The following is a 27613-nucleotide window of genomic DNA, read 5'->3' on the forward strand; positions in this document are numbered from 1 at the left end:
TTTTCATTCATATCTGTTGCTGTTATATGAATATCCTATTATCTCTGGCTTTCTTTTCTGAAATTGGTCTGATATGATGTAACAGCAGTAATATCTCATACTCGTATGTGATTGTCTGTGTGTTTTATTGTAGAGCTCTCAAAGTAAATAAGGAGTCACTACAGAGACAGCCACGAAATCAACAGAGACTGAAGACACAGAAATCACACTATTTTGTGTGTGTGTGTGTGTTTGTGTGTGCGCTCTTGTTTTTGTGTCATATCAGGACACAACTCTGTATAATGACATGGGTATGACACAGGTATTACAAGGAGAGGGTGACTTATGAGGACATAACACATAACCCATGTCCCAATTTTTTTTTCAGAATGAGTTTTTTTTTATTAAGAAAATAAAAATGCACAAAGTTTCCTGTGAGGGTTAGGTTTAGGTGTAGGGTTGGTGTAGGGCCATAGAATATACAGTTTGTACAGTATAAAAACCATTACGCCTATGGGATGTCCCCACTTTTCACAAAAACAAACGTGTGTGTGTGTGTCTCTTTGTGTGTGTGTGAGAGAGACTGACAACACTATTTTTTTATTGTTGTAAAAACACTTATTGCACTCTATAAGCAAGTGATATTAAGCAGCAATAAAGTGAAACATTTTAATTAACAAAATATATGTAACCCTGTTACAAGAAAAAAAAATTGTTTGTGTGTGCAAATACATAATGTGTTGTTTCTTTAAAGGGATCCCTGGGTTATTAAGAATTGTATAGCTTAATATAACATAGCCTAAATATGTAGTAGAAAACCTATGAAACATTCATGTTATTTAAAAAATCCACATCATTACATATTTTGTGCCGTTATTTTGATTAGCCTCTGTGTGCTATGTTACATTATGGCCGCGTAGAAACAGTTTTTGTAAAAATAAAAAACGATTGCGTCATAACCACTCGACTCTCTGTCACACAGTAGAGAAATTACCGTACAGACAGGAGGAGAAGCTCACAGGCAATTAACTTAATATGGCGTACTGGCGTTACATTTTAAAATACTATACAAAATAATTAATCAGAATACTTACTCCTGCTCACTCACGCCAAAGGACTCCCCGCTCAAGCTCGCCGTCTCTGCAAGATTAACGATGGCAGTTTGCACGCACACCTACTAGAAGATTTACATCTGTCAGACAGGTTGCTGACGTCATCAAGCTTAGATTGAGTCTGCGCGTCAGAAACGGAAGTGCTAAAAATTGCTAAAAATGGGCTTCACTTGTCTCATTTGAGTTCCAATCATAGACAGTAAAAGAAATGGACACAGCGACCCCATTGGAACTCAATTGAGAAAAGTGAAGCCCATTTTTAGCGTTTTTTAGCACTTCCGCTTCTAGTAGCTGTGCGTGCAAACTGCCATCGTTAATCTTGCAGAGACGGCGAGCTTGAGCGGGGAGTTCTTTGGCATGAGTGAGCAGGAGTAAGTATTCTGATTAATTATTTTGTATAGTATTTTAAAATGTAACGCCAGTACGCCATATTAAGTTAACCTTTTAACTGTCACCACCATTTTTTAACATACACGTGAAAGTACACTATTCACACTTAAATTGTTATAATTCATAAACGCTTTTGAATACAGACCAAAGGTTGGTCTCTTTTTAAAGAAGACAATCTGCAGATTATTGCAGAAGTGAAATCATTTAAAAAAATGAAAGCATAAAAAAGTTATAGAAGTTTAAATTTACTGTAAATACATTTATTATTTTATTTTTATTATATTTTATATAAAATAAATATTTTATAAAATATGTTTTAATCCCAAATTTCTATAAAATTAAAGCCATATGTCTAAATAAGTTGTGTTCCAAATTTGAAGTTGATATAAAAAAAATGTAGGTTCATATGCAATTTTGTTTAGGCGTTATACCACAAAAAGCCACCGGGGGCCATTGAAACTCCATTGAATTTTTTGGATGCATTTGTTTGTCACAAATGTATCAATTTCTCACTCAATATTATGTCTATGACAAAATAACCACCAAATATGGAATCTTGAGACTCAGACCTTTCCAACGATATGTATTTTGTCAAGATTATGAAAAGTTTTGATTCTAAAAGACCGTAATATATTTGGAATATGACCCCTCCCGCTGAGGGGGAGGAGCACGCTAAAAGATTTTAAAGTATGATTTCCATGGTAATGCAGTGTCCGATTTCAAAATGGTTTTCATAAGATGAATTTGGAGTATATAAGCTTTCAAATGATATATAATTTATGATGATTACTAAAACATGTGATAGGGAAAAAGGAACCGGAGTAGATTTTTTGTGACAAAGGTTAGAACTCCTGTTATGATGTATATGTTTTGAGGTGCACTCTTTTTATAAATTAATCTTTTACTGTTCCTTCCTAATTTTTAACAACAAAACATGGTCAAATATCTATTTAGGACTCTTAGACCTTTCCAACGATATATAGTTTGTCATGATTAGATTAGGATATAATTGTAATATATTGAAGTAAATTTAGGTGTCCCGTATACGGGACGGTGACATTTAACAGGTTAATTGCCTGCGAGCTTCTCCTCCTGTCTGTACGGTAATGCGACAGAGAGTCGCATGGTTATGCCTATTTTTACAAAAACTGTTTCTACGGGGCCATAATGTAACATAGAAGGTAATGGAGCCCTTTATACATTGTCGTGTATCTTTAGAAATAAATAATGGACAAACGGAGTCTTTAAACGCCTCCGATGTAAAGTTATTCACTGTCAAAGTGACGCCAAAATGAATGGGATTCAATGGGAATGCTAACGCAAGTGAAGTTCTGCTACAAGATGGCGGCACGCGGCCGACTTCAACTTCTGGTCGACTTCATTGCCGCCTGGTTCCAATGGGGTCGCTGTGCCCATTTCTTTTACTGTCTATGGAATGAGCCGACTCTAAGAGCCGGCTCTTGTAGGTGAACGACGGGAGCTGGCTCGCATATCTGAAGAGCCAACTCTATTTAAAAAATATATAGCCTATAGAAATTAAATCATTATGTAATAATGAAACAATGGATGCATTTTATTTTATTTAAAATAATTGACTAATTCAAAGAACAAAAAAAAATATTATATTTCGACTGTCTGATCAGCCTCACATTCTGTTCCTGTCAGTCATACACGAGGTGTCAACCAATTATACGGCATGAGGGAGGGGCCGAGCCATCACACACACACCACACACACAGTGTCAAACTCAGAGGAAAGGAGAGGAAAAACACAACAGCTTTTGAAAACAAAACAAAAGCAGGAAAATGATTCGGAAGCACAGCAGCATTTGAAATCATTTTAATGATCATCAGCCCCTCGAAAGTAAGGCAGCTTGCATTTCTGAATGCAAATATCTCATAAAATAAAAATATGAGCAGCATTGTGTGTGTGTTCATGCTAGTTATACAAAACATAACTAGTGAGATAGTTCATGCTGACTATATAACATGCCAAAAAAAGAGGGACCAGTTTAATCCTTTCAGTTATTTATTTCTCTTTAATATGGGTTCTATTATGTTGTTCAGATTCAGATTGTATTTGTTTTGTAATGTTGTTGTTTCTGTACATTCAAAAGTTGTAATTTAAATGCAAATGTTTAATAGTATTCTTTTTTCAAAACAAATCAATGCATTTTTAAAGAAATTGTGAGAAATTGTGAGTATGATTTCATTTAATAATTGAATTAGATTTGTTTTCACACCTATCATAGTCAAAACATTATTGTTTTTTAAAGAGCCGTTTGTGAGCCAAAAGAGCCGGCTCTTCGGTGAGCTGAGTCAAACGAGCTAATGAAAAAGAGCCGAAATGCCCATCAGCTGCCCTGACCAATGAGATGCTGACTGTGATTTTAATCACATAATTCTCCTGCTGCTTTGTAAGGGGTTTCTCCTGCACTCACATCCGCAAAGGAACAGAGCATAGCTTACTGAAGAAAGCCGGTCTGGATGAGCAGTGGAGCTTGTGTCAGGACTGTGTGAGCAAGGTGTCCTGACTTTGTATCCTACTCGTCAGATTTTCCTACCATGTTTACTGCGCATGCGCACATCAATATTGCATTATTTGTCTTATGCTGAACAACAACATTTAATGTATCTGTATTACTGTAAGGGCGGGTTTAGCGTTGTGGTAGGAGTAGACGTTATTAAACCATAACTTTTTTTGTTTTTGTTTTTTAGCTGTGTGGATGTGTGTATTTTTTTTTTTTTTTTTTAGCTGTGTGGATGTGCCTGAAATGCGGCCACAGTCTTGACGTCATCGCCACCCGCATCAGAAATCAAAAGTAAAAGTAGCTCATTTTGTTGTTTCGCTCTTTAAAGTGTCATATTATTTCCATAAAACTACTAATAATATATTTTTAATAGAAACCTTTATAAAAGCGACGCCGTGAATTTACATGTCGCTGCTTATAGAAAAAACGTGGAGCAAGTCGATTAGTTAAAAATTAATCAAGATAAGTAGAGACTCGAGGCATGTGACGGTCACAGATTACTTCTGTAAACGAGAAAAACAGGATCTTGAGACGTGACACTTCTGTTTCTCCGATTGTCAGGATCTGTTAATCTGAATTAATTATTGTGTTTGTTTGTAATTTCCATCCAGAGTCAGTGAGATCAGATACTGTTTCAACTGTTCAGATCCATTATGGAAGACACAGAAAGATCCAGCGATGAAGATTTTTTTCCAGGATGCAGGTACTCTGAATAAACACTATATGAAATAATTGAAGATGGGAAGATGTTTGATGAATAGTTTAAAGAACTTATAATAAAATTATCATCATAAAGGATTACCTTTTCTCTCACAGTTCAGTTCATCAGAAGAGATCAGAAGCAGAGCCCAGCTGTGTGTCTTTGAGGAGTGCCTGGTCTATAGATAATGTAATAGATTTTAAGAGTAGCAATACACAGACTGCTATCAGGTAAAACATTAAAAATATGATTATAGTATTGCATTTTATTTTCTCAGAATGTATCAACATTCAGTAAAATGTTCTACAAGATGAGAAATTCTTGTTGTACAATTTTTATAATTAATCCTTATCTGATATTTTAACAAATACAGTGTTGCACACACTAGCCTATATACACACATCTTTTTTTGTCTGTGTGAACAGTGTAAAAAATAAATAAATACAGTAATTCAAATCATTGACTTTAATCTCTTTCTGTTATAGTTCATTAAATCAGAAAAGATCAGAGGCAGAGCCCAGCTGTGTGTCTATGAAGAGTGAATGGTCTATAGATAATGTTATAGATTTTAAGAGTGAAAGCACTCAGACTGATCTCAGGTATAAATATATATATATATATATATATATATATATATATATATATATATATATATATATATATACATGTATAGAGTATACATGGTCTTTTTATTATCAGAACGATATCAGTAAACGTGGTATATGTTGTAGGCTAAATTGTGTATAGTTATTTTTAACCTTTATCTTATATTTGAACATAGTGTTGCTCACACACATCTGTGAAAGCAGTCAGTTTACTTCCATTTACATATTTTGTATAGTGTAATTGAAGTTATCATGACGTGCTCTTTAAAGTTTTTTAATTATGAATATTTAATTTTTGGAAGATATTAATTCAAATTATTAACTTTAATCTGTCTCTGTTATAGTTCAGTTGATCAGAAGAGTTCAGAATCAGAGCCCAGCTGTATGTCTATTAAGAGTGATCAATCTGTGGGTCATCAAATAAATTTTACAAGTAGAGATACACAGTCTGTTCTCAGGTATAACATTTCTGTATAAAATATATAATTTGATTATAATACGGAATACAAAAATACATTTTGCTTAGCAACTTATACAAAAATGTGGCATTTAAATTTTATAGCCATGAAGTCCTCAACATGTTTAAATCAATTCTGATGAAGAAATTTGAGTGTCTCTATGAGGGACCAGCAAAGCAGGGAAACCCAACACTCCTGAATGAGATCTACACAGAGCTGTACATCACAGAGAGTGAGAGTGGAGAGATCAGTAATGAACCTGAGGTGCGACAGATTGAGACACAATCCAGGAGAGCAGCAACAGAGGACACAGCGATCAAATGCAGTGACATCTTTAGACCTTTACCTGGACAAGACAAACCCATCAGAACTGTTCTGACAAAAGGAGTCGCTGATATTGGAAAAACAGTCTCTGTGCAGAAGTTCATCCTGGACTGGGCTGAAGGAAGAGAGAATCAGGACGTCCAGCTCATATTTCCACTTCCTTTCAGAGAGCTCAATCTGATGAAGGACAGAACACTCAGTCTTTCGGATCTTCTTCTTACATTTTTCCCTGAAACAAAAGAAATTAAAATATCCAGTAACAAAAATAAAGTGTTGTTCATCTTTGATGGTCTGGACGAGTGTCGTCTGTGTCTGGATTTTCAGAGCGATGTGAGGTTGTGTGATGTAAGTGAATCAGCATCAGTGGACGTGCTGCTGAAGAACCTCATTGAGGGGAATCTGCTTCCCTCTGCTCTCATCTGGATCACCTCCAGACCAGCAGCAGCTGATCTCATCCCCTCTGAGTGTGTCCATCGAGTGACAGAGGTACGAGGCTTCAATGATCCACAGAAGGAGGAATACTTCAGGAAGAGAATCAGAGATCAGAGTCTGGCCGATAGGATCATCTCACACCTGAAGTCTTCAAGGAGTCTCTTCATCATGTGCCACATCCCAGTCTTCTGCTGGATCTCAGCCGCTGTTCTGGAGAAGATGTTGAGTCAAGCAGAGAGTGGAGAGATTCCCAAGACTCTCACTCAGATGTACACACACTTCCTGATCCTTCAGACCAACATCAAACATGAAAAGGACTATGAGAAGAATGTGACAGATGAAGACATGATCCTCAAACTGGGGAAAGTGGCTTATCAGCAGCTTGTGAAAAGCAACCTGATCTTCTATGAGGAAGACCTGAGAGAGTGTGGCATTGATGAGACAGAAGCATCCGTGTACTCAGGATTGTGCACTCAGATCTTCAGAGAGGAGTTTGGCTTGTATCAGGGGAAAATCTTCTGCTTTGTTCATCTGAGCATTCAGGAACATCTAGCAGCTCTATATGTTCACCTCTCCTGTAAAAACAACAACATAAATTTGTTTGACCAAATCACCAAACTGAGTTTGCGATCTAAAGTTAAGGACTGGTTTCAACACAATTCCTCAAAAATTGTTTCATTATCCGAGTTGCATCAGAGTGCAGTGAATGAGGCTCTGCAGAGTAAAAATGGATATTTAGATATTTTCCTGCGGTTCCTTCTGGGTCTGTCACTGGAGTCTCATCAGATTCTCCTACAAAGACTAATGAAACAGACAAGAAGCAGCTCTGACAGCAAAGAGGAAACAATTGAGTACATCAAGAAGAAGATCAGGACTATTGACTGTCCAGAGAAGTCCATCAATCTGTTCCACTGTCTGAATGAACTGGGTGATCATTCACTAGTGAAGGAGATACAACAGTATCTGAACTCTGGAAAAATAAAGAAACTCAAACTTTCTTCATCTCAGTGGTCAGCTGTAGTTTTTGTGTTGTTGACATCAGAAAATAAGCTGGATGAGTTTGATATTAATAAATTTGCTAGTGTAAACAAAAAACTGAAAGTTTTTCATAAGCTGCTGCCTGTGATTAAAGAATCCAGATCAGTTAAGTAAGTATCAGTGAGAACAATCACTTCACAGTTTAAACATTAAGAAAATGCGGTTAGTATTATGAAGTGTTTTATAATCAGTAACACTGTAAGAAGAAGAAGTTACCTATGAATAAAATGCCTATGTTTATAAGTTGTTAAAAATACAAATAAATGAGGAGTTATAATATATTTAATTGTAGTTTGTTTAAAACAACCACAACAACAACTGACTGTTATGAGGCTGTCCAGAACAATGCAATGACATCTTTATTAAAACAAAACAAAATTACATCCAGGTGATAAATGGGAGATTCCAAACACAAGATAGCTAATAGGAAACAGAAAAATAATTCAAAATAAGAGTTGAACACAGGCAGGGATCATGACACTTTATTGTGCAACAAAGAAAAATTATTTTTTTTTTTAAATGTTATGCTTTGTGACATTTTAGACATCAATTCAATGATCCATTAAACATGATTTGTGCTTTATGTTTGTACTTTTTCTTAAATAATGGAAACTGATCTGTTTTGAGTAAGTGAATAGTGTGTCATTGTTCTCTACAGGTTGAATGATTGTGGTCTCACAGGTGAAGGCTGTGCTGCTCTGACTTCAGTTCTGAAATCAAACCCTGAACACCTGAGAGAACTGGATCTGTCTGGGAATAAACTAGGAGATTCAGGAGTCATGCTGCTGTCTGGTGTAATACAGAATCCTGACTGTAAACTGGAGATACTGCGGTAAGATCATTTATAGCTGCGTTTCCACCTAAATTACCTGGAACATTTGTACCAGGAACTTTTTTCACAGGAACCCCCCTCCCCCCCACACCTGTTGATTTTTGCATTTCCTCTGTGGTGTAAAGTACTGAGAAGATTAGCCAAATAGTCTGGTGATGTAGGACTGCAAGCGTTTCTCAGTACGCACATTTTGGAATTGCATTCTTATAGCAAGCTATAACAGTGAACTGGCGGGTTTTCCTCTCTCTCTGTTAAGTGCTGTGCTGTACTAATGCAGACAAGTTCATTTGATTTGGCGCTTATGCTTCCAACTCTTGTTCATTTACTGTTTTTAGATGCAGACTCTGAGGAGTCCTGCACAGATGTTGTTGTGCACTATTATTTTGGCGCTTTGTACTACTTATAATAGTTGCCTGAATACTTCCTTCAGCTCTGCTGCTGCATCGAGCTGAAAAAAATGGAAGAGCTTACGTGTTTCGGAGTATTGTTATAGCAAGCTATAACAGTGAGCTGGTGGGTTTTTCTCTCTCTGTTATCAGCTGCGCTGCACTGATGCAGACACGTTCATTTGATTTGGCGCTTACACTTCCAAGTCTTGTTTGTGTACTGTTTTTAGACACAGACTCTGAGGAGTCCCTGCAGCAGATATATTGTTGTGCACCATGGTCTTGGCGCTTCATGCTACTGAGCATTGGTCTGCCGGAGTAATATAATATTTCTTTCAGCTCTGCTGCTGTATTGAGCTGAAACATTAAGTGGCATGCCGTTGTAATAGTAATGTTATAATGGCTCAGGTTGGAGAGTTAAGCAGATGGGTTTTCCTATCTCTCTCTCTCTACTTCTGTGCTGCACTGACACTTCCAGCTCTTATTTCATGTACTGCTTCTAGGCGCAGACTCTAAGAGTTTTTTGGCACTTCATGCTACCAACACTAGACTGTCCAGCTAATAATAATTCTTCAGCTCCACTGATGTTTGAGCTGGAACAAATAATGGACTCTGTGCTATGAGCTGGATCTGTGGGGTTTTGCAACACACATTTGTCATGCAACATGGTTTTTGGCACTTCAGGCTACCAACACTATTTGAATAACTGGCCTAATCATTATTCTTCTTATCCCAACTGAGTTGCACTGAGCTGAGCTACTTTGTGAAAGAGTTTACGTGTAAGAATATATTTTATGGCAAGTTATCAATGCTCACAATGGTCAGCCTACTTCATGTGATTGATGCAGCGCTTTTGCTACCAACACTCACTTCACATGAATGGCCACATTATGTACTACAGCATACGTTATTGTGCACTAGAGATATTGGGTGCTTCATGCTACCATGCAGTGGTTTGCATGATTAATTACTCTGTTCTTTTCAGCTCCACTGTTGCATTGAGCTGGAACTGTGTATAAATGTGTTTGTTGCCTGTATCAGCTATTCTCCGCACTTTAGCTTTGAAGATGGAGAGGATAGCCCTAAAGCCATTGGCGCAGGGCCTATGTTGACATCCAAGTCCCCAATCTGTGGTCGGTGCTGGCATGCCTGATTTAGTATCCATTCCTGTTTCAGAGGTTTTTCCTGCAACTCAGGTGTCTCGGGGCCTCATGAGGGAGGATTAGGCTGTCGTATGGTTACACCATCCAGCTTATTTGGGTTCACTGGATTTGTGTCACCTAACCTTGTGCTTGGAATAAGCAATGTCAAGAAGCTGACACAGATGTTCATCCTGTCTCTATCTGAACCAGAGATTGGTTTGTGACCATCAGTCTAAGAATGCGTACTTCTGCATGGAGATATCCAAGTGACACAGCATGTTCCTCAGGTTTGTTTTTTTAATAAAGCTTGCCAATACTTTATTATTCCATTGAACTGGCCTTGAATGCGAATTGAGTGGCTGTCACATTAGGTCAAGGACTGACAACATGGCTGTGGTCTCATACATTGGTCAGAGAGGATTACGCTCTTGCCCCCTGTCAGGTTGGTGAGACATGTTCTTCTTTGGACATAGACTAGGTTCCTGTCGATCAGAGCCATTCATGTCCCGGGGTCACCTCAGGAGTGGACTTACTCTTGAGGCCGAGTCTGAAGGCTGGAGAATGGAGATTGCACCCTCAGGTGGGTGAGTCTCATAAGGCAGAGGTTTGGCCGAGTGGAAGTGGATTGTTTGCTTTTAGCATGCGCATTGCCTGCTCTGGTTTCCTTGTCTCCTCCGTCGCGTCTGGGTGTGAACGCTCTAACCAAGAATGGCCCAGGACCAGTCTTATGCCTTCCCATTGACCTGTTTGCTCCAAACGATTCTGTTCAGAGTAAGGTTGTTCAGAGTGAACATCTGTTTTTGGTTGTACCGTTTTGGCCCACTCGTACATGGTGCTGTATGCCCTTAATTGGACCCAATATGGACCCAGTCCATTACCCTGTAGGGACCTGCCACAGGTTTATGTGGCTGCCATATCTGCTGAGCATTACCCATAGAAGTGTTTTAGAGGGATGTCACCCTTTGGTTTCCCATTTATACAGGGACAAGACAGCTTAGGCCTTTCCACCCAGCACAGATCCTTTTTTGGACTTATTTTGGTTGGAAGGCCTGGCAGGCCATCCATTTGAGCTGTTTAAGTCTTTCAGATAACTTTGAAATTGTCTATTCTCTATTAGACGAACGAGGATCTGCAGGCTCTGTCAGCTTCTCTTGTATGGACTTTTCCCCAAGGTTGGTTAAGTCTTACTGCTACCTAGGCCTAGTATTGAGATTGAGGAGTCACGTGCCGATTTGGGTTGATTTGGGTGGGGTCTGAGCCGGTCGGCCCTGATGGCAGGATACGCTATCTGTTGCCAGGGGCAATGCCTTCAGAACTTCACAGAGGCGCGACTAAACATTTCAGAGCGCTTTCATTTTTGCGCATTTATTTTGTCGGCGGAACAGATCGAGACGGATCTACGAATACGCGAAAGAAAAGGAAGAAAGTAAAGCAAAGCAAAAACATAAGGCGAAAGAAAGGGGACCTTACAGGAACAAGCTCACACCAAGCGCAAAACAGCGGTGTTTGGAGAAGCTCTCAGGCAGCTCCCTGCAGCGGCACAGAGACCTGAACAATTTACCTCAGTGCACACATATGGACATTGGGAATTATATTGTTTACAATGTAAGTCACTTTGCATTCACGCTGTTCATGGCTTTAATCTAACCCGGACATTTACATCTCGCAATCACACATTTAAACTACCCTAGCTAACCCAGAACTGGTTTGTCCACTTTGCAGCCCCCAACAAAAAAAAACACACTGTTTTCTTCACCTGCTGTAGATGGACCCAGCCACAGCAGAAAGCCTCGTAACTTTCCAAAGACTTGTGGCTTTTAAACTCCTGCATTGTGTAGTAACTTAAACCAAAAACAATATAATTCCCAATGTCCATATGTGTGCATGGAGGTAAATGGTCCAGGTCTCTGTGCCGCTTGAGAGCTTCTCCAAATACCGCTGTTTTGCGCTTGGTGTAACCTAAAAAAAACTGTATTCCACTGTTCCTATGTTTTGCATATGTATCGTGTGAGGTACTGCAGCAGTTTTTAACGCAGCAGTAACTTCCAGGCATGGTAAAACAGTGCAGAATTGCGAGAACCTCCTCTTAACAACACATTTAAACAATCCTGTTTCGCCGCCGGTATCATTCGCTGTCGCTGTCATTCTGTTGTACTGCGGAGCTTCTGTCACGAAAACAAATTCCTCGTATGTGTAAACATACCTGGCAATAAAGCTCATTCTGATTCTGATTCCAACATGGCGGAGACCGTGATATCGAGGGAGGGGCTTTGTGCTATGACGACAACTTCTCATTCTCAATATCCTAAGGCTGCTTCGACACTGTTTGCTTTCAGCAAGTGGTTGGAGACTTTCTCCCTTGCTATGCGGGGTCAGATAGCCTATGAGGCACGTGGTGTGACTCCGCCTCTAAGGTGCATGCTCGTTTTATGAGAGCAATGGCTTCTTCTCAGGTTCTCTTTAAATAGCTTTTGATGGAAAATGTCTGTGCTGTGGCAGGTTAGTCCTCTACTAGCACTTTCATCAAGTTCTACTTGTCTGAATGTGAGGATGGCTCTGGGCTCCCGGGTCTCTTCCGCTTGAGCAGACTCTTTCCTTGGTCTTACAGCTATCTTGGGTATGTCTGGCATTATGGTATATCATTCCCAAAGTGATGACGTCATTGCAGCTTTGAAGTGAACCTATGAAAGGGAACATCTCGGTTACATATATAACCTTGGTTCCCTGAATAGGAAACGAGATGCTGCAATGCTGGCTGTTCCGTACCTTTGATAGCGCTTCCTTCGTCATAGTGTAAAATCTGATGAAATAGTGTGCAGCACACATTCATGATCATAGGTACGTATGCTCGGGGCGGTGCTAAGTGCTATTGGCCAATAAATTGGCGTGATGGTAAAAGGGCTTCAGACATTCATCACACCGGAGGTGTTCCCAAAGCAATGATGTCATCGCAGCATCTCGTTCCCTTCTCGTTTATCTGAAATTGTAACAATGCAAACAGGTTTTTTGTAAGAAGTGGGTTTAAGGTTTGGTTAAGGGATAAAAAATATTGGTTTGTCAGAAAAGTATAAAAGTAATCAAAGTCTATGGAAAGTCCCCACAATTCACAGAAACAAATGTGTGTGTGTGTGTGTGTGTGTGTGTGTATGTGCCAGTGAGTGCGGAGCTCCACTTCCATCTCAGACACAGAAATTAATTATAAAGATTTTTTTATGATGATGTTTTGTGCTCCATGGCATTTTAGATCTCAGTCCAATGATTTATCAAACATGGATTTGTGCTTATTTCGGTTTATACTTTATTTTAAATAATGGATTTACTGTTAAACTGATCTGATCTGAGAGAGTGAAGAGTGTGTCATTTGTTCTCTACAGGTTGAGTAAGTGTGGTATAACAGGTGAAGGTTGTGCTGCTCTGGCTTCAGCTCTGAGATCAAACCCTGAACACCTGAGACAATTGGATCTGACTGGGAATAAACTAAGAGATTCAGGAGTCATGCCACTGTCTGTTGTAATTCAGAATCCTTTGTGTAAACTGGAGATACTGTGGTAAGATCAAGACTCTCAGACATTGAACACAATGTAAAATATTTGTAAGTGTTCAGCCTCTTTCTGCTGCTGTGAGTTCAGCTCATTGAGCTGTAAATTCAGACTGACAACAGAAGGTATGGGAACCTTGGATGCTTTAATGGTCAAAGAACACTCAAAAGGCCATGTGATTGACATATAAAGCAGACAATCAGGTTTCGTTTTATTCCACATCATGTTTAGGGGCATGCAAATGTTCCCACAATAACAGGATGTTGTGTAAATCTATTGGACTATGTCATGAATTTTAAATATTTCACCTGCATTCAAATATAGACACACATCTGCTGTTCAAAGCAAGTAACAGTGAGTAAAACAATGGTAATGTGTGTTAATAGAGCATTAGCAATGTATGCAAGATTAGCGGCAGCCATGCTGGCGATGCTAATGGGCTATAAGCTAATAGTGGACTCTGGAAATCAAAATAAAACTATTGATAAAGCGCTTTGTGTTTGTTGTAGAATATTATAGGGGATATATTCACACCTTATAGAAATTAAAATGATGTTGTGTAAAAATTATTTTAAGATAAAAAAATAGAAGATAAAGAAGTAACTTGACGTGGCTCAAACTAAAACACATGGTAGCAACAAACAGGAAGTGACATCATGTGAGCCCTGTCTGGCACGTATAAAAAACTGGCTAGCACTAGCCCGACTGTGGAAAAGCAGATAATGTAACACACTTTCACAAACAATCAACATTTCAGTCTCTTGATCTTAAACAGGCTCGAGTTCAACACAGTCGGAAGAATGTACTAGATTAATTCTCATTTTTAATCACATTTATCTTTCAGCAGTGACTCTTTTTAAAATATTGTTTTAACGGTGCAAAATCACACTCATCACTTCTCCATCACTTTATTGCTGTGATTTCAAAGCAATGACAATTTTTTTTGCATCATTACTTCAGTACACTGAAAACCCTAATAAGTTGACTGAACTAAATTGATTGAGTAAACTCGTTGCCTCAATTTAATTGAGTAATGGGGTCTACCAAAACGTACATATTTAAGTTCATTTAACTTGGCGGTTTTGTAGAATGAACTTAAATCGCTAAGTTCACCAAACTTGGTGCTTATTTAATGTACTTAAACGATTATGTTCACTTAACTTGGTATTAATTTCAAGTGTACTTATATATTTAAGTTAACTCAACATGGAAATTTAACTGAAAATTATGTTATTATTTTTGACTGCACACTGAAGTAAAACAATTAACAGCATATTTAATCTTTGACCTTTTATTGACAAAATGTCACAATATTAATGAAAATACAGTAAACCCATACCGTAATGGAAATGGGTCACATCCACAATGTAAAGGTGGTAACAAAATTAACTAGTGTAGTACATCAATAGTACAACTCTATGCACATATATACATCAATAAAGTATCACAATTATGTCAATGTAAATAATTAATTTTGACCGTTTAAGCTTTGAGCAAACAAGGCAAACCAAAATAAAACATACTCAACAGTATCTTTCACCAAAGTTTCACAGTATTACAGTACAAACTGTAGTTGAAATATTACTGGGTCACAACCACACTGCAAAGTTGGTAACAACAGTAAAAATGTTCAACATTAACTAGCGCACTTACATCAATTGTACGACTCTTTGCACTTACACTTTTTATGCCTCACAATTGTTAATATTCTGAACATGTAGGCTAAACATAACTACAGTCTTACTACAGTTGCAAACACGGCAAACTAAAATAATGCATACTGAAAATTTCTTTGGCCCAAATGTCACAATATTACAGTACAAACTATACTGTAATTAAAATATTACCAGGTCACAACCACACTACAGAAATGTGTAACAATAATAACAATATCCCAAATTAAATACTGCCCATCAATTGTAGAACTCTGTGTATGTAAATATTTAAACATACTTTTTATTCTTCATAAATGGATAAATGGAGTAAATCGATTGGTGGAAAAATCCCAATACAAAGGGTGGTATTAAAGTATCACAGAGACGTTTCTTTAGCAAAAAGCTGGTTTGCTAGAGTCTGAACTCTAGACTCGAGAGCATTCTATCCCATTGTCATTAGTATACGCTGGATGAAATCAAATGTGTTGGCGAGTGATTTTGGGTAATTCAGGTCTAGTGCATAAATCAAACCAAAGAGAAGACAGATGCCCTGTGGAGGTCCTACATTTTTCCAACACCACTTGGCCATCAAGAATTGTTCCATAGGAAGAAGTCAAATGCAAGGAGTTAGGGGGCTGAAGATCAGTGTCCTCGAATAAGATTCCCACTGGCACATCAAGGATAGTGTTGTGATGATCAGACACCTAGTGAAAAAACAGGTATAAATATAGTATTGTGATCAGGAACCAAAGGTTTATCATCAATTCAAGGTTTATCATCAAATCAAGTTTGTTAAAAAACAAAACAAATCGCTAACTCTAACTGTAGATGCTTCCTGCAAAGAATTTGGTTTACACTTTTTAAAGTGTGCATTATAAATTACGTTCATTATTTTGAAGACTTGTACAAAAAAAAGTTGGCTACATTTGTATATTAAAGGAATACTTCACCCAAAAATAAAAATGTACTTACACTCAGGCCTTTCAATATGAGTTTGTTAAAGGCCTTCTGAATTGACTCAATGGACTTAAGAAAAATATTCATATTTAAAACTTTTTAAAGTAAAATATCCAGCTTCCAGTGGCCCTGCGAGAGGTGTTACATTTCGTAAGTTGAATATGGAAGTTTTAAATATGTATATTTTTCTTTCACAAACACATGGATTCACATTGGCTTTATTAACCCCGTGGAGCCGTGTGGAGCAGTTTGATTATGGTTGGATGGACTTTTCTGAACTTCAAAATCTCATCCCCCATTCACTCCCATTATAAAGCTTGGAAGAGCCAGGAGAAATTTTATTATAACTCTTATTGGATGGCTTGAGGGTCAGTTAACCATGGGGTAATCATTTTTGGGTGAACTATCCATTTTTAAAACAGATCTACTTACTTAACATGAAGAAAGAGGAGTCTGCATCTCCCAGCATGACAGGCAATCCTCGAAGAACAAGGGTTCAGACCTCAGTTGGCTTGTCTGACTTTAGATGAAAACATGAAATTCATACATAACAGATTACTTTAAATAGTAATCAGATTAAATGTAAAATAAATTAAATTAAATTAAATTAAAATAAATAAATTATATATTGACAAAATGAAATACTTTGAAAAGAGTAGATAAAAGGGTAATAGAAAATTCTGTTATCATTTACTCACCCTAAAGTTGTTCCAAACCTGTATACATTCCTTTGCTCAGCTGAACACAAAGAAAGATATATTGAACAATGTTTACAGCCAAGCAGCTTTGGGGCACCACTGACATGTACATACTAAAAAGAAATACTAAGGAAGTCAATGGTGCCCCAAAATAGTTTGGTTACAAACATTCCTTTAAAATATCGTGTTCAGCAGAGTAAAGAAATTTATACAGGTTTGGAACAACTTGCAGGTGAGTAAATGCTGACAATTTCCATTTTTGGGTGAACTATACAGTACATTTAAGTTATGTTAAATAAGACAAATAATTACTGACCTCTATTTGCAGTAAAAACTTCAAGTTCTGACCAGGAGTCGACCTTCTGGTTTTAAAAAGGTCCATAAACCGTGAACTGTGTCTGTCCAGGTTTTCATAGAATTTAGATTTTTGTCCGTAATTCTGATGAACTCCATGCAAACCTGGGGGGAAACAAGGCTAGGTCACATAATCACATAAGCTTTTACACAGAAATGCTTTACAGGCCAAGAAATGATTAGGTAATAATGAAGAGGCTACGAAATAATGCCGCTTTATCATGTTAAAGGAATATACCACAAAAAAAACTTTTTTTTTTACTCATGCTCAAATTGTTGTAGAACCACATTATTTTTTTTTCTTTTTAAGTAATTATTTCTTTTTTTTGTGGAGTTAAAAATACAATACTTACATTTCCACATCTTCTTATCTCATGTCATCTGTAACAAAAAAAGTTGAAAATATTAAGTTTAATAAAGTAAAAAAAACAAAGAAAATTATATTATAATTAAGATGGTAATCTTACAATGTTATCCAAAATAAACCTAAACATGCAAATAAAGGTCTCTGGCTCTAAAAAGTGACAATCAGATAGATATGGCTGTTAAATAAGTAAATCACTTTGTAGGTAATTTACTGGTGACCAGTGTGAAGATGGTAATTTCACCATCTGTGAAACATCACTAACGTTAGCCTAATTCAACTCTGCAATGTTCTTATAACACAAAATGAACCTACAATACATACTTTACATGTCAAAATATGAAGAAAATCGACTTCTCAATCATAAATAGAGAACATTATACTGAAGATATTGTTAATTAATAATGACACTGACCAAGTTTGCCCGGGAAGAACTAACCCACATGGTCTAACGAGTTAAACAGTAACGTTAGCTGCCATGTTCTTTCTCTCAAAGGAAAACGATTGGGCCACTTCATCAAATACTTAAGTTGTCATTTTAAATAATCATACCATCTCAAAATCACGTACCACAAGGATTTAAATTAACATATTTCACTAGTAGAAATCACACAAAATAACTTTATATCTACAGAATTTTACTCACCGAACATAGAGCACGAAGAAAAACTTCCTCTTGAAATGTGGTGTCAGCAACCAATTGACCAAACAGACCAAAAGGACAAATTTTGTAATCCACCAATCAGTGCTTTTGTTCTCTTGTTACTAGGCAGAATTCCTTCCATGGCCAATCACATTAAAGGAAGAACAGAGTGATTTTTTTTTTTTTCAAAGGATTACTCATGATTTTGAGTTCACAACACTTGAAATCTTAAGTTTATGCATTTTGAAGGTAAATTAGTTAAATTAACTCATATTTTTAAGTGACAGGACCAAAATGCAAAATTTTAAGTTATGTTTAGTCAACCTTACTTGATTGTTTAAGTAAAGTCAACATTAGGGTTTACAGTGTAACATGATCCTTCAGAAATCATTCTAATATTCTGATTTGCTGCTCAAAAACATTATTATGTTGAAAACAGCTGAGTATATTTTTTTTAGGTTTCTTTGACGAATAGAAAATGTAGCTCCATTTATCTGAAATATAATTGTTTCGTAACATTATAAATGTCTTTATCATCAGTTTTGATCAATTTGATGCATACTTGCTAAATAGAAGTATACATTTCTATAAATTCTTAAAGTATTCAACTTTTAACATCTGTGTATTAAAATGAATTATGAATGAGCAAATTATTTCTGATGGATCATATGACACTGAAGACTAGAGTAATGATGCTGAAAATTCAGCTTTGATCACAGGAAATAAATTACATTTTAAAATATATTCAAATAGAAAGCAGTTATTTTAAATAGTACAAATATTTCACAATATGACTCCTTTTGCTTTACTTTGGATCAAATTAATGCAGGCTTAGTGAGCAGAAGAGAATTCTTTAAAAAACATTAAAAAGCTTACTGTTGAAAATTTTTTGACTGGTAGTGTAAAAGTTTTATGATCATGTTTTGTGCTCTGTGAGATATTAGACCTCAGTTCAATGATTCTTAAAACATTGATTTGTGCTTTAAGTTTGTACACTCTATTTAAAGGGTTCTAAAATGTCCTTTCTCTGAGGAGTGTTACAAGCTTTTGGTGCATAAAGAAGATCTGTAAAGTTGCAAAAACTAAAGTTTAATGTCCAAATAGAAACTCTTTATAAAAGTTAAGTCATCCACGCCTGGCTAAAACGGCTAATTCTAACATGCCCCCACATGTCTACGTCACGATGTGGGAAGATTTGTATAAAGCCACCCAAATGTTCACACAAAGAAAGAAGATGAATGAATGAATGAATGCTTTATTTCGAACATAAACATAAAACAAGTAACAAAAGAAAGTAAACAGAAAATAAAAAGACAAACAAACCAAACAATTAGATGTATTTTTTATTCTCGCTGTTACTGCTGGCGCCATGTTGTGGAGACGCCGTAAGTTTCAGTCTGGTGGTGCTTCGGGAGTTCAGAGCAGTGTAGAGAAGTGCTTGTTGTTTGTTGTTTCTCCGATCACAAATGCAGACATGGTTTTATGTTTATGCAGCGCGATATGTAACAGTATGTTAAGGGGTGTAACATTTCCATAATGCGCTAGAGGCATTCGGCCAATCACAATGCACTGCACATCTCACTTTTTCAGGATCTGACCTTTGTAAAAATTTATAAGTTTCAGAAATTAGAGGAGGAATTGTTTTTAGAAACACAGCGATAGTTTGTAGTTTACAGTAACGTATGTATAAAAGTATTACATTTATAATTACTATTCCCCGCCTCCATTTCACTCACGTGTTTGAAGATGAAACATTACATAAATAGTGTTGTGTTCTGGGAAACAGTATCCCATGTAGTGTCTTCAGATATATAAAATTTCACCAAATGTAGCAGGTAATCCGGGCATTCCATGCATACAAAACATTCTCTTACTATTCACAGTATACACGCAACATACTGTAATATAGTAGGAGTTGTGTGGTAGTATGCCATTTAGAACACAGCTTCTCTACTGATTTCAGTGTACTTGAGATTCTGGTAAATATAGTAAGTCACCCGGGTATTTGATGCATACAGAACATTTGCACACTATGCACAGCATGCATACTGGATACTGTAGAAGTAGTAAGAGCAGTATGACAGTATGGCATTTCGAGCACAGCATGTGCTATATGTCTTTGTCAGAGATTGAACATCAACCCAATTGTATCCTGTGCAGAGGTGGGTAGTAACGAGTTACATTTACTTGAGTAATTTTTCGGGGTAACTAATACTTTTCGGAGTATATTTAAAGATGGGTACTTTATAGGTACTCTTACTTGAGTAAATTTTTGGGGAAAAATCTGTACTTTTACTTCGTTACTGTGGGCGACTCTCCTCTCGTTACTTTATCTTAATGCAATAAATGTTATAAATGCTTCAGTTTATTCCAAACGCGCCGTCTACTTTTCTCTGGGCAATGAGCGATGCCCATTCGCGAATGATTCATTCTTTTGAGTCAATTCTGTTCAAAGGCTTGATCAAACCAATTGGCAAACGAGTGAATTGGTTCATGAATCAGTTTGAATGATTTGTTCAGTTCCCTGCCGCACGCGCTGAGCGTCTGAAGCGGTTCACTCAGAGTTGTAACGTTTAAGAACATCAGCAGCGTTGAAAACGGGGCTATGGGACTGCACTGAATTGAAAGCAAATCTGCAAAGGCTATTATTTGCTTGCGATGGAGATCCTTATTAGATGAACACCGCGTGTGCTGTCTACTGTTTAACAGGTAATAACTTGGGCTGCATTCGATTACAGTACACGATACCACTGTGACATTAGTTTGTTTCTACGTGTGACTACAATAGGGAACCAAGCTGAATGCAGCTTCTAAAAGACAAAAAAATAGCCGATTAAGATTTTATTAATTTTAATACAATCACACTGGTTTGTGTGATTCAGATCTGTGATCGCTTGCTGGCGCTGAGCCAGAGACAGACGCGTTTTTAAAGCTCTGCGCATTATAACCAATCACACACTGTTCTGTTGAGCTTTTGAATGCAATGGCCAATCAGAGGTGTTCCGATGAGTCATCGCTGAAATGCCGGTTCTTCCTTCACTCGCTCACTGACTGGATACCTCTTTCTGGCGAATTCTCTCGTCAGAAACAACAAAGTGCAGATGTGTGTACGAATCTATAATTAAGATTTTGATTTCACAGTGTTAACAGTTTCAGTGATTTTAATGGCAGTTTCTGAGAGTGATTGAAATGTAGACTGTCAGTGAAAATGTTCTTTAATAATGTAAATTATATTTGCTCCCTTTCTGAACAATGAAAGATTAGTAGCAATATTTATATCACATTAACTTTCATTGTTAAATTCACATTTAATATAAAGTCAGTCGTATTAAAAATATGTTATGGCATGACAACTATATCTGTTACTTAAGTAAACAGACAGGGTTTTATAATAAATTACATAAATTGGAGTAAAGGCTGATGAAATATATACATTTTTACACACACACACATACATTACATACATTTTATCTATATATCTAAATAAAAAATAGGCTCTGTATATATGACCCAAAGTAACTAGTAACTAAGTACTTGAGTAGATTTTTTATCTGATACTCTTTTACTCTTACTCAAGTAACTATTCAAGACTAGTACTTTTACTTGAGTAAATATTTCTAGAATTACTTTTACTTTTACTTGAGTAAAGTTTTTGGGTACTCTACCCACCTCTGATCCTGTGTTCCCGTCTCATCAAGTGTCATCTTCTGGATTTTTGGTTTAAAAACAGACTAATGTTTGAGTGTACGCTTTGTCTCCTTGTTCCTCGCTACTTGCTGTAGTACACATGTGACAATTACACCAAATAAACAAAATAATGTTCATCTTTTTAGCAACGTCATATGACCCCTTTAATAATGTGTTTAATCTGATCTGATCTGAAAGAACAGTGTGTCATTGTTCTCTACAGGTTGAATGATTGTGGTCTCACAGATGAAGATTGTGCTGCTCTGGCTTCAGCTCTGAGATCAAACCCTGAGCACCTGAGACAACTGGATCTGTCTGGGAATAAACTAGTAGATTCAAGCATGAAACTTATCTCTGCTGTGTTGGCGAATCCTCATTGCAAAGTGGAAAAGCTGTGGTAAGATCATATACTATATAACACAATGTAAGAACAAAAAGCAGTAAATCATAGGCACTATGGCAAAAACAAAATTACTCCTGAAAAGGAATTGTTGGCAAATGGAATACTTGCCACTGATTGGGTAAGACATCTTACAATTAAGATAATACTGAAAGTCAAAAAATTGTTACCAACTTTGTTTCTTATACACAATGGACTTCTGTCTACACAGTAAAACAGTTTTTCTTTTCAATAGCAAAACATTAAAACATATTATCTGTGTACAGGCAGAGAACCAATCTGAGTACGAATCTGTCTTTTCCTGAACCCCTTCTTCTCACTTTTTCCTTTGCATATTAGCTCAGAGAGGCATTTATTTTAAAAGAAAAATTGAGAAAATATTTATAAAAATGGAAATACAGTGTTTAATGGGAAAGAAATGTCAAAAGACTAAAAAGTAATAACCACAAGTATTCATTTTACAATGGACATTTTATTAGGTCTTAATAACACTATCCATATTAAGATCATTTGTCTTATTAAAGAGCCTACAAGACATAATTGCAAGCATCAAGGTGACATGGTGTCAGTTATATTGTTTTTATGAGTGAGTAATTAAACAGTTCATTCAACTAATACCCTTTAAAACTTTCATTTATTCATGAATAAAACAAGGTGTTGAAATTAAATTAACTTTGAGCACCACTTTACAAGGCTCAAACAAGAGCAACGCATCACCTGGGTAACACATTGGACTTGACATGAAGAAGGACAGATGTAGGTAATCGCACATGATTCAGTTTCACTGCATTTCACTGAGTGTGTGTAGATGTTAGTCCAATGATTCACAAACACTGATTTGAGCTTTAAGTTTATACCATCCCTTAAATAATGGAATCAGTGCTAAACTAATCTGATCTGAGAGAATGAAGAGTGCATCGTTGTTCTTTACAGGTTGGTTGAATGTTGCATCACAGATGAAGGTTGTGCTGCTCTGGCTTCAGCTTTAAGATCAAACCCTGAACACCTGAGACAACTGGATCTGTCTGAGAATAAAATAAGAGATTCAGGCTTGAAGTGTCTTTCAACTGTACTGGTGAATTACTGCTGTAAACTCGAAAAACTGTGGTAAGATCACACAGTAACACAATATGAAGTATATGTGAAGTGCAAAGCAAATCAGAAATCCAAAAACAGAAAAGTAGTAAATCATAAGCACAATAGCAAACCTTGCCGCTGATTGGATGAGAATCTGCCTTTTCCCTATTCCATTTTTCTTTTTTACATCACATATTAGTTTAGAGACGCATTCATTGTAAAGAAAATTTAAGGATATAAAAAAAAAATGGAAATACAATGTCTAAAGTCTATTAATTACTGGGAATAAAATGTTAAATGAGTATGTAATAGGCCTACAATTGAATTGGATGTGGTAATATCACATTGATCAGATGGGCTGCACAGCAACCATGTGCAGCTCACTTTGTTTCAACTCTCAAAACCATGACCCCCTTCCTGGACCTTCACTGACACCTTTACTCATCAGCAGGATCAATATGGTTTGGTTTATTAGAAGCAGGTATTGGGCAGGACTTCTGGCATAGCGACAAGAAAGATCTCAATAAGGCAGCATCTGAATATTTTTAGAAATATATAATCATATACAGAGAATGTTATAACATACTGTTTTGTAATGCAAGTAGTATTCACAATCAGCATTTCAATCTCTTGACTTTAAATGGACTCAAGCTCAACACAATCAGAAGTGAGAACAGTGCAGTTGTGTTCTTAAAGATAAAAATAGTGAATGCTGTTTTTCAGTGCAGTGTAACAATAATGAGTTTTAAGAAATTAGATTTTGAAATACTGAAAATTAAAAAAGAGAAAAGTGGAAATATTTTGGTGTAGAGGAAATGATTTTCAAAATATCAGCAACAAAGAGAATGAATGTCAGATATGAGAAACAACTACTGTAAGTGCTGACTCAGCTGAGAAAGAGTCCTCTGACTCATCAGCTGTGAGTCACATGAAGGTCGATATAAGGAGGTTTACTTTTCTGATCATTATTTTCTGATTTTCATTGATTCAAGTCGTCACCTTTATTTATATAGTGCATTAAACAAAATACATTGCGTCAAAGCAACTGAACAACATTCATTAGGAAAACAGTGTGTCAATAATTCAACAAGATTTTTAATGAGATTAAGAATGGTGGAGATGTTCTATCTTAGATTGAACCATCAGGAAAAATGTTCAAATATGCGGTGCTCAAATAACTAAAGGAAATTCAAATGTCTAGTTTGTGCTTTATTCTCTCCTTTCAGTGACTTGTTTCATTAAACTTTGATTTGTGCTTTAAGTTTTACTTTCTTTTTAATAATGGATTAATTGCTGATCTGATCTGATAAAAAAAAGAGTGAAGAGTGTGTCCTTTTTCTTTACAGGTTGGGTTATTGTGGTTTCACAGATGTAGGTTGTGCTGCTCTGATTTCAGCTCTGAGATCAAACCCTGAACACCTGAGAGAACTGGACCTGTCTGGAAATAAACTAGGAAAGTTTGATTTGAGGCTTCTTGCTGCTTTACTGGCAAATCCTCAGTGTAAAATAGAGATACTGTGGTAAGATCATCACTCTGACATTCATATTGTCCTAAGTAAATATGTCCTTTAATGTCAATTTTAGGACTAAAATTAGCATTACAAAATAAATGTTCAGTTAACAATAAATCTCAGCACATATGCACTTATGACATCTCCACCCTATCACATGACCTGCTGCTCCGGTTTGAGCCACCAGTGATTTACTGGAGCTTCAGTTACTTCCTAAGCCTCTCTGACGTACATCTGACATCCAATAAGGGGATGGCGAGTCATTTCTTTCATTACCATAATTGATGGATATCTAAAATATAAAAATAAGGAAAAGCCTAAAACATGCCTGATTATAATTTGCATTTTATTTCATAATTCCTTACAATTAAAAAATAAAACATACATTATAATGTCATATATAGGCTTTTTGTAAAATGCTTTTTCTGATTTTTTATTGTTGCTCTGTTCTGAATACCTTAACACGTAAAGGATTTTCTGCAAGCTAGATCAAAGTGATTATTACGTTTTTAATATGGATATTTTTCTTACAAAAATGCATCGATTACGCTATAGGAGGCCTTTGTTCAGGAAGCCAATTTTTTAATTGATTGTGCTTTTTATTATGAACTTTTATTGACTTCTCATGAACTGATGTAGTGCAACAGCCGCTTAGTTGCATCAAACAGCTTGAAAGATCAAAAACATTTTTTTAAAAATAATTCTGACTGGATTAGAAATTCATATACGCCTAGGATGACTTCAAGTTGAGTCATTTATGGGCTAATTTTCATTTTTGGGTGAACTAACCCTTTGATGAAAGGGAATGCCCCTTATACTGGAGAGCAGCCACTTACAGTATGAATTGTTTCTAGGAGGTTATAGTACATTGAAGAATAAATATATGACTTTTTACATATATTTTTGCGATATATCTATGGGAGTTTTTGCACAATTGACGGGTTTCCATTTATGTATTTTCAATTTGCAATTTGAAGGTTATGGAAACGAAACAGTGGTGCATTTTTAAGTAGAAGTTACAGCAAAAAAATAATAATTATCCCTCTTATATCACTATTGAATAGTATCTTACATTCAGCTTTGTGTGTCTGTTCAGTTTCTGGAAGCACATGACCGTTTCAAACAGCACCACTGAGCATCAACATGCATATAAATCTCATTCTATCAGCAGCAGCATTTAGCAATGTGTTATATGTTGTTATATCTCCTCTCCTGCTCTGAGACCAGAGTTAATAACAAACTACAGACACCTGAACTACAATTCACATCATGTCATTGTTGTCTACAGGTTAAGAAATTGTAATCTAACAGGTGAAGGTTGTCCTGCTCTGACTTCGGCTCTGAGATCAAACCCCTCACACCTGAGAGAACTGAACCTGTCTTGGAATATACTATCAAAATCTGATGTGAAGTCTCTCTTGGATCTGAAAGATGATCCACATTGTAAACTGGAGAAACTAAAGTATGAATCGTGAGTATTTATTTAAAGCTTTGTATTGGATCAAGTTTAGTTACAGACCTCATAAGTGTGTATTGAAAATATAAGATAATATTTCAGCTCCACTTCAGTCTCTGTACCTTAAACTTTGTTTAATAAGAGTTTAATTCTGCGATGTGACTGATTTATAAATATATGAATATTACTTATTATGAATATATGAATAAGTGTCTATGTGTGAAAAGAGTTGTTGATCATTTACTGATATTATTCTATGATCAGTTTTTCATTTTTATTCTGAAATGGATCTGCTGATGTGATGTGACCGCAGTAATGTCTCATATGTGACTGTCTGTGTTTTACTATAGGACTATCAGTAGTATTTAGACATCAGTTCCGTTTCCTGTGAATCAGCTGATGGTGAATAAGGAACTGATAAAGAGACACATAGTCACACAATCAGGAGACTCAAGACTCAAGACTTTGTTGGTCTGTTCTTTTGAATTAAAATTTTGGTGTGAACTAACCCTTTAAGTGACAAAAGTAAGAGTGCTTTCACACTAGCACTTTTGGTACGCACCCGGATTCGATTGATGTCAGAGTTCGGTTCATTTGGATGATGAGAACGCTGTCTTCCGTACTCGGATGCGCACCCGTAAACCGTACCCGAGTCCGCTTAAAAACGGTGGTCTGGGGTATGCTTCATGTGAACTCTGGTACGGTTCGCTACTTATGTGAACGTAATCCTAAATCGCGGAAGTGAACCGCTATTAATAACATATTATTTGATGAAAATGTGTGTTTGTGTGTGTGTTTCACTCACTTTCCGGATGAGTGTGACTGACGTGCTGCAAGCAGAGAGCTGTACATCTCATTTCTGTTCGCCTTCAATGTTCTTTAGAGCATTTTCAGTAAGACAGACGCAAGTGCCGTTATGTACCGAAGCTTTATAAACAAAACGAACAGTTCAAAAACGTAATACATAAAAGTGCAGAGAGAGTAATGTTGTGCATTTGCCGCCTTCTCCTGCGCTGTCGTTACCAAGCAACGGGGGTAAACAGCTGCTGGCTTGATGACGTAAGCTAACCGCGGTTCGGACTCAAATATTATAATATGAACACAGTCCAGCAGGGGCAGGGGAAGCGGGGAGCAACCGAACTCTGGTTTGGACCAGGCAAGTGAACCAAGTGTGAAAGCACCCTAAAACGCATTTCAATTACCAAGCCATAGACTTGGTAATTGAATATATATATATATATATATATATATATATATATATATATATATATATATATATATGATATGTATTGTATACTATTGTATTGTATACTATAGACAACTTCAATTATGGGAGAAAGAGTT

At 36.5% G+C, this 27613-nt stretch overlaps 2 protein-coding genes and 1 long non-coding RNA gene across 5 annotated transcripts in view; 2 read left to right on the top strand and 1 right to left on the bottom strand.

Moving 5' to 3' along the window:
* LOC127973021 (NACHT, LRR and PYD domains-containing protein 3) overlaps positions 1 to 151 on the top strand; it is a 60459-nt gene extending 60308 nt beyond the window's left edge. The window contains exon 14 of the mRNA XM_052577057.1: positions 134 to 151. Coding sequence (XP_052433017.1) covers positions 134 to 151 — 18 coding nt within the window. The remainder of the gene's footprint in view (positions 1 to 133) is intronic.
* Positions 152 to 4244: 4093 nt separating this feature from the next.
* LOC127972939 (NACHT, LRR and PYD domains-containing protein 12) lies at positions 4245 to 27385 on the top strand. 3 transcript variants are annotated; one of them, XM_052576949.1, is made up of 12 exons: positions 4245 to 4714; positions 4828 to 4941; positions 5197 to 5310; positions 5661 to 5774; positions 5879 to 7678; positions 8227 to 8400; positions 13303 to 13476; positions 22049 to 22222; positions 23159 to 23332; positions 24649 to 24822; positions 26102 to 26284; positions 26620 to 27385. In XM_052576949.1, the coding sequence occupies exons 1-12, from the start codon at positions 4665 to 4667 to the stop codon at positions 26636 to 26638; spliced, it is 3264 nt and encodes a 1087-aa protein (XP_052432909.1). In that variant the 5' UTR covers positions 4245 to 4664; the 3' UTR covers positions 26639 to 27385. The 3 variants fall into 3 exon arrangements, with proteins under 3 accessions (XP_052432909.1, XP_052432910.1, XP_052432911.1); XM_052576950.1 differs by having other exon boundaries at positions 26102 to 26275; XM_052576951.1 differs by having other exon boundaries at positions 8227 to 8249; positions 13326 to 13476.
* LOC127972989 (uncharacterized) lies at positions 14728 to 18420 on the bottom strand. Its single transcript, XR_008157234.1, has 5 exons — positions 18142 to 18420; positions 17485 to 17512; positions 17094 to 17236; positions 16512 to 16599; positions 14728 to 15826 (listed from the first exon to the last, which is right to left on the bottom strand). It is a non-coding gene; the product is annotated as an uncharacterized LOC127972989 (long non-coding RNA).
* Positions 27386 to 27613: the final 228 nt, after the last annotated feature.

This window comes from Carassius gibelio, chromosome B15 (genome assembly GCF_023724105.1).
Source record: "Carassius gibelio isolate Cgi1373 ecotype wild population from Czech Republic chromosome B15, carGib1.2-hapl.c, whole genome shotgun sequence".
Classification (NCBI taxonomy): domain Eukaryota; kingdom Metazoa; phylum Chordata; class Actinopteri; order Cypriniformes; family Cyprinidae; genus Carassius; species Carassius gibelio.